Source organism: Lynx canadensis, chromosome F1 (genome assembly GCF_007474595.2).
Source record: "Lynx canadensis isolate LIC74 chromosome F1, mLynCan4.pri.v2, whole genome shotgun sequence".
NCBI lineage: Eukaryota > Metazoa > Chordata > Mammalia > Carnivora > Felidae > Lynx > Lynx canadensis.
In genome coordinates, this window is record NC_044319.2 from 20,259,920 (window position 1) to 20,276,786 (window position 16,867).

The 16,867-nt window shown below is 37.4% G+C and overlaps 1 protein-coding gene across 5 annotated transcripts in view; it reads left to right on the forward strand.

Moving 5' to 3' along the window:
- RALGPS2 (Ral GEF with PH domain and SH3 binding motif 2) overlaps positions 1-16,867 on the forward strand; it is a 201,270-nt gene that overhangs the window by 47,558 nt on the left and 136,845 nt on the right. For all 5 annotated transcript variants that reach the window (XM_032591829.1, XM_032591830.1, XM_030303429.1 and 2 more), the window contains exon 5: positions 12,971-13,054. In XM_032591829.1, the coding sequence (XP_032447720.1) occupies positions 12,971-13,054 (84 nt within the window). The remainder of the gene's footprint in view (positions 1-12,970; positions 13,055-16,867) is intronic.

Here is a 16,867-nt window from a genome sequence, read left to right on the forward strand (position 1 = left end):
AGTGCTCTCTGCTTCTTCACTACACTTGTCAGTTGCAAGTTTCCATTGATGTTTTGTGATTCAACAAGTATTTGCTGAGCATCTGTTACATGCTAGGCGCTGGTTTCGTTGCGAGAGATACAGCAGCAAACAGACTAAAATTCCTGCCCTGGTGGATTTTATATTTGAATGAAGTGAGCTAGATAGTGTGTCATGAAAAACATAAAGCAGCCAGAAGAGAATAGAAAGTGAGGACAGTGGGGGTTTTGATTGCAGATGGGATGGTTTCAGGAAGCCTTCACTGTGAAGGTGCCTTCTGAGCAAAGACCTGAAGGAAGCGAGAGAGTGAATCCTGGGTGTTTGGGGGAGAGTGTTCCAGGCAGAGAACAGCCAGGACAAAGGCCAGTGAGCTACATGATGGAGGGAGGGAGGGAGTGAAGTAGAGGAGGGAGGTAGAGTGAGGGCTAGATGGTCTAGGGCCTTGCAGATCATTACTCCGAAAAAGATGGGAAACTCTTGGACCCTTTTGAGTAGAGGAGTGGCAGTTTCTGACTGAGATTTTCAGTAGCGCTTTAGGTTAGCTGTGACTGCTGACTCAGGTAGGGAGTCAGGGCGTGGTACCAAGGACTGAATCGAGGAGACCAGGTAAGAGAGCAAGGTGGCTTGGGTCAGGATGGGATCAGAAGAGGTGGTGAAAAGTTGTTAGACTCTGCGTGCAAGAGTAGTTGAGGGTGATGCCAGGGTTTTTGGCCTGATGCCAGAAGCATGTACTTGATATTCTCTGAGATGGAAAATTATTGTGTTCACAACTCCTGGAGCTGCCATTCATATAAGAATATTATGTGCAATGTTGCCTTGTGGAGAAAGGCCAGAGCCTTTTGGAGGAAAGAGCAGGAGTTCGGCTTTGGACATGTTTGGGTTTACAAGTCTGTTAGAACATTGAGTTAGGTGATATATATTATGTTACTTGTCCAGGTTGCAAGTGTAGTTTGAGAGAAGTCCCCATAGAGATACTTAAAGTGTAAGGTGAGGTTACCAGGAAAGTGAGTATAGATGAGAGAAGGGTCCTACTTGGTGCTTAAGTGGAATTCGCAAAAGATGAAGAAGCAGCAGTGAGTGATTTAGGAGGAAAATCAGGTTATTAGTATGGAATTAGATGAGCCAAGTGAAGGAAGTATTTTTAAGAAGGAAGGAGTGATGAGGTGTGAAGTGTGGTTCATCGTGTGCTTATTTGGTTAATTGCTTGCTGCTTCCACTAGGTTTTAAGCTACATAAAGGCAGAGACTGATAATTTTGCTTCCACTGTTTTATCTGTCTGGCATGTAGTGGGGCTCAATATTTTGAATAAGAAAATGAATACAGTGTTCAGTAAATATTTGTTCAGTGAGACAATGTTTTTAAAAATTGAAGCAGTAACTGTTGAAAGAAATGATGTAGCACAAAAATATTCTTGTTATGTATTAGTCTCGTATAATCCTCAAGATTACATTAAATCTGGCAGTATAAACAGGACTTTTGTCATCTGACAGAAAAATGTTTTCTATTATATTTTGAAATTTTCGAGACCTACAACAAGACGTAAAGACTAATAAGATGAACCTCTCTGTACCCACCTCAGCAGTGCTTTGAGCCGCTCTGTGTTCTGCCCCGTTCTCCCTCTTCCCTCCTCCCATCCAGCTAGCCACTGTCCAGTATTGATTTGTATCATTCCTGTGCATTGAGCTATATTTCCTCTATGAGTATATATGTCCCTTAGCAATATGTGCCGTTGCACGTTTAAAATTATTTATGTGAAAGGCATCCTGTTGTTTTAGTCGTCTTTAGCTTACTTTTTATGTTCAACATTGCTGACTAGCACCCATGTTAATATATGTACTGTAGTGCATTAAGTACTGACTTGAGTTGTAAAGTATGAATGTCTTTGAGTTTATTAAAGACAGTTTTCACTTCAGTTTTCTGAAGTGTTTGTTCAGATGTTTATTATGTCAAAACTCTTGCTGTCGACAAATAAAAGATTAAGCCATGATGTCAGTCTAATGTATTAGCCTTTTTATTAGCATAAAATGCATAAAACTTCACATACTGTGAAAAGATAGTGGTTATCACTGAATCGAATAAATTTATCTTGATATTTCTGTCCATTATTTCAATGTTCAAGTCTCTATATAACTTTATGTAAAACTTAAAAAATTGTATATGTACTTGATGAAGCTTTAAAAGATCTTTAGTTCGCTAAAACTACTAATCAAAACTCACTATTACATGTGTGTATCTATTTCAGGTGATGCTTTATTCACGTTTTCCAAAATGAAATCTGTACTAATGTAAACTTAGAAGAATAAAGATTCTGAATCCAACTATGCAGTTTAGTGATTTTAGTTGCAGGTCGGTGATTAAACCACACAAGTCTCGCTCAGTTTTCTACAATAGAGACAATTGCTGAGTTACCTGGAACTTTTTACAATATATATCTCTCCTTAATTCAGTTCCCTGAGTAGGACCCTGTAATTCCTACCTGTTTGGGGAATTCTGTATTCCCAAGTCTTCTGTGTTAAGTAGAATTTAGCCAGACTTGTTCTACCTAAACTTGTTCTTAACTTGTAGGAAGAAAGGGGCGACTATACAAAGTGCAGCTGTTTTCTCAGAATAAAGTAGCTTATCTACAATGTCTGTTATACAGTATGCCTGAAAACTGCTTGGGGGGAAAAAGGAAAAGTTGTAAGCCCTTTATTTCACTGTAGAACCTTATCTTTGAGGTGTCGAAAAAATTGTTATGATGTAGGGACTGTTCTTAGTCATCAGTAGAAAACTCGCTAAATAAAATCACATCTTTAAGAGCAGATCTGAATGAAACGAAATGCTAAGCCTGGGTTTTCTCCAACCCTGTATCACACCCAAAGGTACCTCAGATTGAAAGAAGGAAAAGGAATAGATTTTGGTACTTTGTTTCCTAGTTCTTTTGTTTTGTGGTCAGAAGAATGGAAAACATTCTTACCAATGAAAAGAATGTTAAAGGAAAGTTCATCAGTAATTTTAAAACTACTCATGGTAAGACCACAACTACATAGAAAAAATGTTTGCTATACTTTTATTTTTAATGGTTCCTTGTCTGCGTGATGTGCACTGTCTATCCATTTTTAATGCCATTCAGAAACCTGGGAGTCCTTCTTTTCCCTTTTCTCTCCATCCTGTTTTCCTTCTTCTTCAATTGGTTTTACCCCCTAAATAACTTATCTCTCCTTCCTCATCTCTGTCAACTTTGAAAGATTATTAAAAGAGTACAGTGTTTTTATAGGGCTGTACCCCATCGGCTCTAGAAATGTGAGCACTCCTTAGTGTCTGTGCATAGTTGTTGGGCCTGCGACCGGTCTCAGCTCGGCCAGTCATCTATATACTGACAGATCCCTCTCCATCTGAACACATTACCCTGATAGCTGGTGCTACAGAAATGCTAAGAATCTTCACTTGCCCACTGGCCCAAGCAGTGTGGCCAAATTTGGAAGCGTCTGTGGATGGTGATGCCTCCTCTCACACAAAACCCGGCTTTTCACACTTTCCTCCTCTCAGTAAGCAACCATCTCTTAGTGATGGGGAGGGCGCACAATGATATGGTTACTGAAATTGTGATTATAGTGATTACAAAGAAGGAGAAATGTTAGTAGCTCTATTGTTTATATTCAACTACTGTTCACGTGTCCTTACAACTCTTACTTACATGGAGCTACTCATTTTCTCTTTTCATTAGTTAAAACCAGTTTGGGGCATAAATTGCCATGCATTTTGCCACTTACTTTTTTCTTTTTTGGTCTGTGTCTAACATTCACAGCTCTGAATGGGTGCTCACAGATTTTTACTTCCGTAATTTCATTTACTTTAAAATTTATTTCAAAGCCCTTTGGATCCCCAAAAATAATTTCCAATGGCAGAACATAAAAGGGAGCCGGATGACTTGTAGTTTTTTTCAGCTTTGCCATTTATAGATCGTGCCATTAATAGAATCGATTTCATGTCTTTGGCCTTTTAAAAAATTACTGAATCTATGAAGTAAAGGATTTTGGACCATTGGATCTATATAATACCTTCTAGGTCTTCCAGAAATTCCCAGAAGTAGGATTATTTTTATTGGTGACTTCAGAGTAAGGGCTGCAGTTATGTGTAGTTCTCACTCAGTAATAAATATAATTTTGATTAAAACTTCAGGAAACTTAAGGACGTGATACAGGTTGAGTGGCGATCATGAGTCAAGCTCTTACAGGTTGGGAGTCTGTTATACCCTCACTAGAACATAAATTCCACAAGGGCAGAAAACTTTTGTCTGCTTTGTTCACTGATACATCCCTAGTGCGTAGAATATTACCTGTTCTGTATTTGAGTTTGGTAAGTGACCATTCCCAAGCTTTATACTGTATAGCCTCCAGGCATGTCATCTCCTAGTGTTTGGAATCATTTCTGCAAGAGTCTGTTACTAGTCCAAGAAAGTGACTTTTATAAAATCGTGTTTTCTTTATGGAAAAAGGAGTTTGGGGTTTTTTTCCCCCACCTGCAGTTTTATAGTTTCAAAACTTTATTCTGTTGATTAAAAATACAGGAGTTGTAGCAAGCACATCGTCTGTGGCTGAGACTTCTTTCTAAATAGCCATATAGGACGAATGCTAACGGGTATATTATATCCCTTTAAAAAACACATTTTCAGGTGTTTTGCCTAGTATGAATTATTTAATGCTTAGTAAGGGCAGTTTAAGGATTCTATGGATTTATTAATTTCTAGTATGAATTTTCTGGTATTTAGTTGAAGCTCTGCTCTTGTTAAGGTTTTGTTTTTGTTTTTGTTTTGTTTACATTTCTCATACATATAGATTTCCCTGGTGTGATCCTCTCTTGATCTTGAAGGTTTGTTTTCTTTTAGAACCCTCTTATCCGTTTATAGGACTTCCCTCCGGTGTGAGTTCTTTAATGTTGAGGAAGCAATGACTGTGTTCTGAAGGATTCCCATGTTTATTACATTCATGGGGGTTTGGTTTTTGTCTAATATGAATTCTCTCATGTTCTTTAAAGCTTATATTTTTTCTGAAGGCATTTCCATGTTCATTACATCAATGGGATTTCTCTTCAGAATGAGTATTATACTCAACACAGGATAAGTTATGACAGAAAGTTTGTTTGCAATCAGATTTTCTTTCTAGTTGCAATGCTCTGGTACTTTCAATAACTCTTAAAAGGGTGAACTGTGCTTGAAATCTGTACTGTAATCATTACATTGGATGATGTTTGCCTCTTACGAGGTTTTTAAGTGTTCACAAAGCGACCGGCTCTCACAGAAAGTCCTCTGACGTGTATTACCTTCAAAGAAGAAAGTTTGACACTTTATTATAATTTCCAGTAAGTCAGTACAGTAAGCCATTAGATTGTATCAATAAACAGACATTAAATACAGAGGATAGATAAGGCCCTCCTGTATTCCTGTATAACTGGGGTACCCTAGAGACTGAGGAAGAATGCTGGTTAAGTGAGGGAAAGTACATAATAGATAATTCTGAATCTTACTAAAACATTTCTGAAAAACTTACAATTGAGATAATTTTGACAGTATGTAAAAGAACTTTCTGTATTCTAGCTTTCTTGTGATGCAGAGACTATGATCTTGGCAACATACGAAGTTCCAACATCAGGAATACCATAATTCTGTCTTTGTTTTAATGAAGACTATCATTTGCATTAGAGTTAAAATGTAAACCATTTATGAATATAGTGAGAGCTTTGAAGAAAGCAAAGAAGACCTGAAAGATTTGAAATTTGCTGTTAGAAGCAAGGTGGGCTGTTTTGTAAGTTCTGTGATTGCTCCTCATCACCATGAACTTCCTTACTACGTAGCAAGGTCAGGCTTAGAATAGAACGAGGGGAGTGAAGAGGAACATACATGACTGACGGGGAGAGGAGGTGTGCCACGGCATCGGTGGTAGCAGAAGGTAGCACCTGCCTTTATCTCGGCTGTCGTTACAGGGGCAGCGTTAATTAATTAATTAATTAATTAACTAATGTGTGGGGAGGAAGATGGAGGGGAACAGAGAATGTGAGTACGTTAGGAAAGAGAATTGATCTTTTGACCTCACATATCATATTGCAGTTTTATAGTTTCAAAACTTTATTCTGTTGATTAAAAATACAGGAGTTGTAGCAAGCACATCGTCTGTGGCTGAGACTTCTTTCTAAATAGCCATATAGGACGAATGCTAACGGGTATATTATATCCCTTTAAAAAAGCTTTGCATTTTTGAGCATAAGAGTGCCTTAGCAATAATTATCTTCTCTCATGTGTCAACTATACTTGAGTGAAGAAACAAACTGTCTTCTTCCTGTGAGGGCCCCCCACCCCCGCAGTCTTGTGTACATTCCATCGCCTTTTCTTTTCTTCTCTCATTCTCCGTCTACATGCTGGTCTATATTGGCCTTTTCTCTTCTTCTATCTTTAGGTATCCCTACAACATCACCCTTAGAGCAGTCCTTTTAAGAGTGTTGGAACCTACAAGATGAAATTTAGATCAAGAATTTGACTTTACAGAACAAACCTACAAGAGGCATAAGAGAAGCTGTGGCTCCTGTGAAATTCAGTAATTCTTTCATAGGGTAGGTGGTCCTCAGTTGCGGTGTCTGCTTCCCATGTGCTTCCGAAATAAACTCAGTGGAAAATCGGGCTCGACAGTTTCAGGGCTCAAAATGCACCCGTGAATATTCTTGCAAATACACTTTCAATGCCCAGTTAAAAACTGCCTTTATGTGTGAGTTACTGTTAGATTGCTCTTTACTGCCTGATTTTAAAATTCTAAGTTAAATCCATTTGAACGGATTTTAAGAGGTATCAAGGTTGCTCTATTTCACTGAGCCTTTGCTGAAATAGAGGCTGACTTACATGGTGTACGCAACTCAAATCAGTCCTGTTCTTAAATCAGACCTTTAAAAAAATCCTTTGAGTCACTACGCTTTCTTTTTGGTATTCATGGGAGATGTTTTAGTATAGGATAACCCTTGACTAGGCTGCTCAGCTGTCAAATGCAAGATACCATGGGTGGGAGGATTTATTTCTTAGATTGTTCCCTAGTGTCTCTTGGAGGAAGATCCAGAGTCCGAGGCAAAGGAAAGAGCAGTTTTTTTCTCAGAGAAGTTCAGTGGCTGTTGAGAGTTAGAGTTGGGGCAGGGCAAAATTCCTCTAAGGCTAGCTAATACAAATGCATGTCAAGGTTTAAGAAGAAATTAGTGAGTTCTTGGAGACCCAGTGCAATTTCAGCTCCATAATTCATTAAATGGATTTTTGTTGTTATTGTTGTTGTTTAACTTTTTATTTTGAAGTAACAACACATTTACTGGAACTTGCAGAAAATAGTACAGGGATAATTAGGGATTCATATGAAATTGCAAAAATACCGCAGAGAGGTCCCATTTATCTTTCACCCAGTTTTCCCTAGAAGCTACATCTCATATAAGCATGGTACAGTATCAAAACCAGGGAATGGACTGCTATAACATTTATTTATTTATAACATCTTATGTGTTGTTTTGTCTAACCATCATCTCAGTCAAGATACAAAACTATTACAATACCACAGAGGTCTCTCTCCCTTGTACTACCCCTTTATAGTCAGCCAGCCCCACTCCTACCTACTTCCCACCGTCCTTAATTCCTCGAACCACTAATCTGTTCTCTGTCAGTTACAGTTTATTATATTAGATGTGCTAGTAATATAGAATTGTCTCAAAGGGGAAATGGTAGCTACTATCTTAAGAGGTTTGAAAAACCTGCTGTTTCTTCACATTTAAAAAAAAATTTTTTTTAACGTTTATTCATTTTTGAGACACAGAGCGCAAGCAGGGGAGGGGCAGAGAGAGAGGAAGACAAAGAATCTGAAGCAGGCTCCAGGCTCCGGGCTGTCAGCACAGAGCCCCATGCCGGGCTCAAACTCAGAGTGGCGAGATCATGACCTGAGCCAAGGTCGGACGCTTAACTGACTGAGGCGCCCCTCTTCACAATTTTTAAGTACAAATTCCTTTAGAACGGAGGGCTCCAGTGGAATTTTAATCTATGTACTCCCAAGTGATGTGACTATAGATTGATTCATCCCACCTCCTTTCTGTTGGCTTCCAAGGGTTCTGTTAAGGGACAAAGCATTTTTCCATTAAGTTAATGATGTTGCAATGTTCCAAGAATTGGATGAATTTTTCAAAACCTCTTATTTTTTATTTGAAGAGTCAGAAAAGCAGTCAAAAGGTTTTCATGTAAAAAAATAAAGCCATAATTCACTGACACTTTTACTGGGTTCCTTGTTTATCATAATAATTTATAATGGTGAAGATAGGTTCAAGTGAGTATGTATAAAGCACTTCTAATAGTGCCTAGCACATGGTAATCTCTGTTAGTGTTAATTCTTTCACTGCTGCTGTTAAGACACCTGTTCTCTGGATGAGAAGGTTTTAAGCATAAAACCAGAAGATTAAATCACACAGAAGAGGACAATAAAAGTACTGGCTACTTTAAACAAACAAAAAACTAGGCCCCCTTTTGCACATAAACAAGATTGGGAAGGTATTTTCATGGGTTTTCTCTCAGTGGTGGGTTTATAAGTGATTCACAGCCTCCACCCTCCCTTTTCTCTCCTTTTTAAAACAAATCTTGTTCATTCAATTTTTTTAAAGAAATGTTTATTTACTTATTTTGAGAGAGAGAGGGAGAAAGAGAATCCCAAGCTCCACACTGTCAGCACAGAGCCCACCATGGGATTTGATCTTACAGACTTTGAGATCGTGACCTGAGCCGAAATCAAGACTCAGACACTTAACTGACTCAGCCACCCACGCGCCCCCCTTTTCACTTCTTTTAACAAAGGCACTTCTTCCTTACAGTTGGAGAAATTAAAGTAGTGATATACAAAAAGAGGATAAATATACCCAGATTTGGTGAGACTGTTGGGAAAGTGACTCAATAGTGGTGGTATAAATGACTCGGTATTTCAGGAGGGCAGTTTGACAGGTATCAAAGCCTTGAAAGGGTTCAGACTCTTTGACCTAGTGATTTTACTTCTAGGACTATATTTTTAGGAAATGATCAGAAATGTCAGAGAAGGTGCAAGGATATTCATTATTTATGGTACAGCCTTACTTATAACAGGAAAATGACATTTACGTTTTGTGTAAAGCTGCATAACTGAGTTTGAACTCTATCAAATGGCTATGTTGACATCAATTTGACACAGACACTGTATATTAATAGCATTAATATGTATTTGGAAGTTATATTAATTGGTTTAAAATGAGCTCAGTATTTGTACATCTAATCCGAGGAATTTTGTCCTAAAATATGCCATCTTTATGTAGTTACATTAATATGGTTATATTAATATTTTTAGAAAAAATATTTTCTAGAAGTTTGATGTTTTTAATATAGCTGTCATGTCATTTTCATGTTCGTGTAGTATCTGTCACTAAATATTTTCTGTCTGTACAAGGAGGTAATGTGAAATGAGCCTGTATCTAGGCTAACAAGCAGTTGTCTTTTTACTGTAGAGTTGTTTCCGTTCCATATTTTCCTTTAGTAATTTCAAATCTGAAGTTTGTGATCTAGCTTTAGATTTTAAAAAAGTAATTGGTATCTTCAGAGCATTTACTGCTTGTCCGCTGTGTTAAAGCAATGATTGCCATTTCTTCCTTTAGTATTCTTCATCTCCATTACTCAAGCCGAAAACTTGGGAGTCTTGGTACCTCTGGACACCTCATTCTTGGCTTACATTGTGACCAGATCCTGCCTGCCTCCAAGATATCTTGAATCTATCACTTTTTCCAATATAAGGAAACAAACATTACCTTAATTTTTGTGTTTTAGTTAGATTTTGTAGTATCACCGTAACTGTTTCCTCAGTCCCCTCCTCAGTCCATTTCTTTCTGTTTCTGTTTTAAAATTTTATGGAAGACAGGCATGCATCACATTTAAGAAGTCCCGTATTTCCACCGGCCTCCACCCTTGAGCCCCATGCTCATCCAGTGCCTTAACTATTCCTTCTTGCAGGAATTTATGTCCAGTTTTCAAATAATATGTCTAAATGTCTATTGTTTATGATTTAAAAAATTTTTTAAGTTTATTTATTTTGAGAGAGATAGCACGAGTGGGGCAGAGTGGGGCAGAGTGAGGCAGAGTGAGAGAAGAGAGAGAATCCCAAGCAGGCTCTGAGCTGCCAGTGCAGAGCCTGATGCAGGGCTTGAAACCACAAAGCTGCGAGGCCATGACCTGAGCTGAAAGCAAGAGTCGGACGCTTAACTGACTGAGCCACCCAGCTGCCCCTGATTTTTAAAATTTTAGATATGATATATTGACTCTGTACTATAGAAAATGACTTCACACTTTTATATTGTTTCCCTTGACCTTTATACAGTTCTGTTCCTCCTCTTTTTCACATATAGTTATGTCACAGTTTCGACATGAGTAAGTAATCATGGCTCAGCTATTCTTTACAGTGAAGCCATGATTACTTAAATTTTGTGTTCCTTGAGCTAACAACTTACTTAAGCTTTCTCTATACTTGTCACTAATTCTTCTGCCAGAAGTGAATATAGTGAATGTGTCTTCTCAGTGTGTTCAAACACTTAGGTATTGTTTCATTTTTGAGAGGTATCTCTCTTGGAATCTCTTACCTCTTGCTTAGTTACTATCTGGACTGTTGTTCTTAAGCTCTGCTCACAGCTATGTCCCAGGATCTCCCTTTATTGATAAACTGGGTTTTGCAATATTTTCTTTCTGTATTGGTTCCTCAGTTTCTTGGATCCCATGTCTTTTTTTTCTTAATTTGCTCGTTTGTTTTGAGGAACCACATATTTTCCTAGCTGAGAATAGGTCCCTAGAAAACAAATTCTCTGACACTTGTATGTCTGAAAATGTCTGTAGTATACTTTCATACTTAATTCATTTTTTTGTTGGACAGAATTCTAGGATTTTGAAGACTTTGTTTTCATTTGTCTTTATCTTTCAGTGTTGCTGTTGAGGTATCTGATACTTTGATCTGCGTGTGATCTAGTTTTATTTTGTTTTGTTTTTGAATCTTACAGATTTAATCTCTTAGTCTCCAGTGTGCTACAGGTTTTTTGAGGCTAGGCCTTGTTTTGAGGGTTTTAAAAATTTAATCCACTGTAAAGAACACTAGACAGATCTTGTTCTTCAACTTCTTAGGGGAGGGGCATTAAAAAATTTAGCGGGGGGGTGGGGGGGACACCTGGGTGGTTCAGTCAGTTAAGCATCTAACTCTTGATTTCAGCTCAGATCATGATCCCAGGATCACGTGATGGAGCACCATGTTGGGCTTCATGCGGAACAGGGAGCCTGCTTAAGATTCTGTCTCCCTCTCTCCCCTGCTTGCATGCCCATGCACACAGACACTCTCTCTCTCTAAAATAAAACTAAAAAAAAATTTTTGGGGGGGTAAGTTATTTTTCTCTATTTTCTCTGTTCTCTCTTAAAATTCCTGTTATTGGGACACCTGGGTGGCTCAGTTGGTAAGGTCTGACTTCAGCTCAGGTCATGATCTCGCAGTTTGTGGGTTCAAGCCCCATGTGGGCTCTATGCGGACAGCTCAGAGACTGGAGCCTGCTTCAGATTCTGTGTTTCCCTCTCTCTCTGCCCCTCCCCCGCTCACACTCTGTCTCTCTCTCAAAAATAAATAAACATTAAAAAAATTATAAAACTCCTGTTATTATTGAGACATTGACTTTTACGGACTCTCTAATTAACAGAATATTTGGATCCTGTTTTGAGCTTATTTTTTAAAAGATTCTATCACCTTTATCTCACAACTCTTACAGTGATTTTTAAAATCTCCCTTAGTGTGTTTTTCATTTCCAAAGGCTGTGTTTTATTCTCTGAATAGAATGTATCCTTCTGTTATTGCCTAATGGGAGCAATACCTATTCTTATCTGAGAGTAGTAAATATATGGTTTTGTCTTTCTCTTAGTTTTTTTTGGTTCCCTTCCCTAACTCAGCTTCCTCAGAGTCTTTTTTTTTTTCCCTATAGATTCTATCTCTTTTTGGTGGTGGTTATTGGTACTATAGCAGGATCTTTAACCTGTTTTGAACCTTGGACTCCCTTGGCCCCTGAATGAAGCCTGTGAATCTGAACCCTTCTTTAAAATCAAAGGAAATCAATCCTGTTAAAATACATTTCCCAAAGTATTTTGTAAAACTGTCACATAGCAATATATATGTGCTTTTATGTTAACATTAAGTAAGATCCAGAGATGATGAGCTCATAATATCAAACTAGTGATGAGTATCAATGATAGTTTTGAGCTATCTGCACTAACTGTAATGTGATATGAAAATGAAAATATCTGTGATTTTTATCAATGGTAACGTCACATGCATTGCCATTTCTTCTGTAATCTGTACTCTACATTTAAGATAAAAAGGAATGTCATATCAGAAGTTAGTATAAAATAGAAATTTAAGTTTTTAAGTTTATTGAGCCCTTTGAATTCTCTTGACAGACCCTGTGGGGTATCAAGAGCCCTTTTATTAGAGGTTTCATGACATATATGGGGTAGTTGGCTGTCAGCTCAAAGAAGAAGGTACTGGAAAGCTGATTGGAAGCTCTGAGTAACTGACTGGGAATGGGGCTTGACAGCTAGTAGGGTTCACTGTACGTTGTAGGAAGCCTAGCTCTCATTATCTGTAGGTCCTTCTGTTGACACTCCGATATCTTCAGAAGGAGAATCCACCAATCTCCCTGTGGAGTGTAGGTCTAGTTACCTGTGTTCTAATAGACAGGTAATTTTGCCCTCTTATATTCTACGGGTAAAATTTGTTTTTATGATTTAACTGAATGGTTACAGTATTAGATATGTTCCTCTTGAATAAAATGGCTCTAGGAGGGGACACAACTGTCTTTAATGTTGTGAAACCCTTAATATAATAAGAAAACTGGGCTATTTCATGAACTTATTTTTAACCTATTTTTTCAGGAGCTTTCAAGTTGTGGATGGAATAAAAAAGAAAAATACAGTTCTGCACCAAATGCTGTTGCCTTCACAAGAAGATTTAATCATGTGAGTTGCCTATAAAATTTTGATACTTAGTTTCTGAAATTCAGTTCCTCAATATATAATTTTTCATTAAGAAGTAGTTTAGCTTTTCACATGAATGCTGGCATATTTTCAGCCAGTATCTCTTCAAATACTGTCCCCCTGCCTGATCTCTATTTTTTTTCTTCTGTAATTTCTGTTAGAAATTTGTTGGTACTCGACATTCTTTTTTACCTGTTATCTTAACCTTTTGTATTTTATATCTGTTTCTTTGTGTTCCATTCTTCATTATTTCCTCAGTTCTGTATTTCAGTTCACTAATTCTCTTCAGATGGGTCGTTTCTATTTCAAGTCTGTGTACACTTTTACACTAGTGTGATTTTTTTTTATATTTCTTAGATAATTTTCATCATTTTATTTTATAATTTCTGTTATTATCCAGAGTCCTTGGAGTACTAATTCTCTGTCATTTCTGCTAATCCTTACTCAAAATGGTTTGTATTTTTATACATTTTCTAATTTTGGATTGAGCACTCATCATTTAAGCTTATATCTGTACTTTGTGGGAATTCTGCTGCCACCTAGAGTGAGGGTATATCTCTTCTGAAATGTTTTTTGTTTGCTTTTGCTGGTACCAAGGACTATACTGACTTAGGACAGTTTTTTATATGTTTTGGTTGGGAACATCCGTACATTGCTGTAGTGGAAATTTCAACTCCAAATCCAACTAAGGGATGTTTACAAATTCTTATAAAAGACTTATTTTTCAGGGCACATGGGTAGCTCATTCGGTTAAGCATCTGACTCTTGATTTCGGCTCAGGTCACAATCTCACAGTTCAGGAGATCGAGCCCCGTGTTGAGCTCTGCGCTGACTGTGCGGAGCCTGCTTGGGATTCACTCTCTCCCTCTCTCTCTCTGCCGCTCCCCCACTTGTGTGCACCCTCTCTCTTTCTTTCTCAAAATAAATAAATAAACATTTTTTAAAAAGACTTATTTTTCTCCATCTACTCTGCCTTTCTCTGCCAATAAGGGAATTGTTTTAGTCTACATTTTAGCCCTTTGAAGATCCCTTAGATAGACATAGAGGTGGTAGAGTAGAGATGGGGTCCTTGTATTTGAAGGAGTATTAAATCCCGAGCCCCTATGTCACTGAGAGAAAATCCTCCATGGGCAGCTGTAGTGCCCTTTCTTGTAACCACTGCTTTGCCTTTATTTCCCTCTTTGTTTTGGCCTCTAGGGGAAGAAATCCTTCCTTTCAAGTTAGCCACACATTTTTTTAAAAAGTTTCTTGTCTTCAACCCAACATTTCTAGGAGTTTGTAGCAAATAGTTTCTCAGGGTATTTGGTTCACTGTATTCCCCAAAATGGAAGTCGATCGAAGTTTTTAAAAATTAGATTAAATCATTATTAGGGACACAGGGCAAGCATGTCTTACACTGAATTTCATATTCAAGTTATATAGAAGTTGTTTTCAAAATTTTTCTGAGTTGGTCAGAATTTTTTTACCACAGTAAAAATTTTTTTCTTTGCCATACAAAAACATTATTATAATATTCACAAATTTGACTTTACATTTTATTTTATTTTTTTTTTTCAATGTTTATTTATTTTTGGGACAGAGAGAGACAGAGCATGAACGGGGGAGGGGCAGAGAGAGAGGGAGACACAGAATCGGAAACAGGCTCCAGGCTCTGAGCCATCAGCCCAGAGCCTGACGCGGGGCTCGAACTCACGGACCGCGAGATCGTGACCTGGCTGAAGTCGGACGCTTAACCGACTGCGCCACCCAGGCGCCCCATTGACTTTACATTTTAAACAATAATATTATTCTTAAGCTGAAAAGTTGTCAGAGTCAGATATGTCACATTGTACCAAAAGCTTTTATCCTTATTCCAGATCATAATAGATCCTATAATCTCACTTAATGGCTCCATTACTCTATTAATGTCTCCTAGTGGGATCATAGGACATTTGAAATAGCAAATTTTGAAAGAAGTCAGAATCTTTTAGAGGAAACCTGTGTGCAATATTATTTTTAAAATGAGTTTTTTGTAGACAGCATATCGTTGGGTCTTCCTTTTTTTATTTTTTATTTTTTTTATTTTAGGAATTTTAACATATATGTAGATTTATATAAGTATAATCAAAACTCACTTTTATCACCCTAAAAATTTCTTTTGTGCTGTACCCTTGTAGTCACACCCACTCTCTATCCCTAACCCTTGGTGACCAATGAGCTCTTTTCCATCACTGTATTTGCCTTCTCCAGACATTAAAAAAAATTTTTTTTAATCTTTATTTTTGAGAGAGAGAGAGAGACAGAGTGCAAGCGGGGGAGGAAGAGAGAGAGAGAGAGGGAGACACAGATTCTGAAGCAGGCTCCAGGGTCCGAGCTGTCAGCAGAGCCCGACATGGGGCTTGAACTCAGGAACCGTGAGATCATGACCCATGCCGAAGTCGGACCCTTAACCGACTAAGCCAGCCAGGCGCCCCCAGACTTTTATATAAATAGAGTCATATAGTACGTAGCCTTTTGAAACTAGTCTCTTTCACTCTCTCAAAGCATAAAGTCTTTGAGATTTATTCTTGTTGCATGCATTAATAATTCATTTTTATTGCTGTGTAGTATTCCATTTGACATCCATTTGAATTTGATAAGTGGTAGTTTTTCCTTTTTTTAAATTTTCCTTAAATATATATTAAAAGAATCAAATTATTTGACCAAATACATCGTTAGTGTCTTAGCAACAGAACTAGATTATAATTGTTTTAAGAACTCATTTTTACTCCATTTTCTTCTCTATATTTTCTCAAAAATATCCCCAGTTGAACTTCACAACAATCACATGCACAACAACAATGTAATGTTAAGGAATCTAAGGTTTATTTTGTTTTGGTGGGGGTTTGTTTGTTTTTCAAATTTTTATTTAAATTCTAGTTAGTTAACATACCTTTCATTTTTGTAATTCAGTCTGAATCTCTGCTTTTCAGTTCAGACTTAGAAAGGGTACAAAGATAGTTCAGAGAGTTTCCATGTTCTTATATTCCATATAAGATGTTAGCTTCCCCCAGTGCTAACATCTTACAGAAGTATAGTTATCAGAGCCAGGAAATCAACATTGGTACAGTACTATTAACTAAGCTAAGGACATTATTCAGATGTCCCCAGTTTTCTCACTAATATCCTTTTTGTTATTGTTACAAGATACTTTGGGATCCCACGTTGCATCTAGTTGTCACTAATTATAACAGAAGAGTTATCTTGGGGTCTGTTTTTGTCCTTTTAGTGCTTTACCTCTTAACTGTCACATTTTTCTGTTTCTTTGCATGTATGACAATTTTTAAAGTTTTATAGTTATCATTATGGATGATACATAATAGTGATTCTGGATTCCGTTGTCCTCTTTTTTTTTTTTTTAAGCTTTTATTTACATTCCAGTTAGTTAACATACAGCATAATATTAGTTTCAGATGTACAATTCAGTGATTCAACCCTTCCATACATCACCCGGTGCTCATCACAAGTGCCCTTCTGAATCCATGTCCCCTATTTAACCCATTCCCCCTCCACCTCCTCTCCAGTAACCACCAGTTCTCTATAGTTAAGAATCTGTTTCTTGGTTTGCCTCTGTCTCTCATTTTTCCCTTGGCTCCTTTACTTTGTTTCTTAAATTCCACATATGGTATTTATCTCTGACTAACTTATTTATGACTTTTCTTCAATATTTTTTTTCCCTTTTTTTTTTTTTTTGCATTTTAAAATTTTTATTTAAATCCAAGTTAGTTAACATATAGTGTAATAATGGTTTTGTTTTCCTCTTTTGAAGAGTGTTGA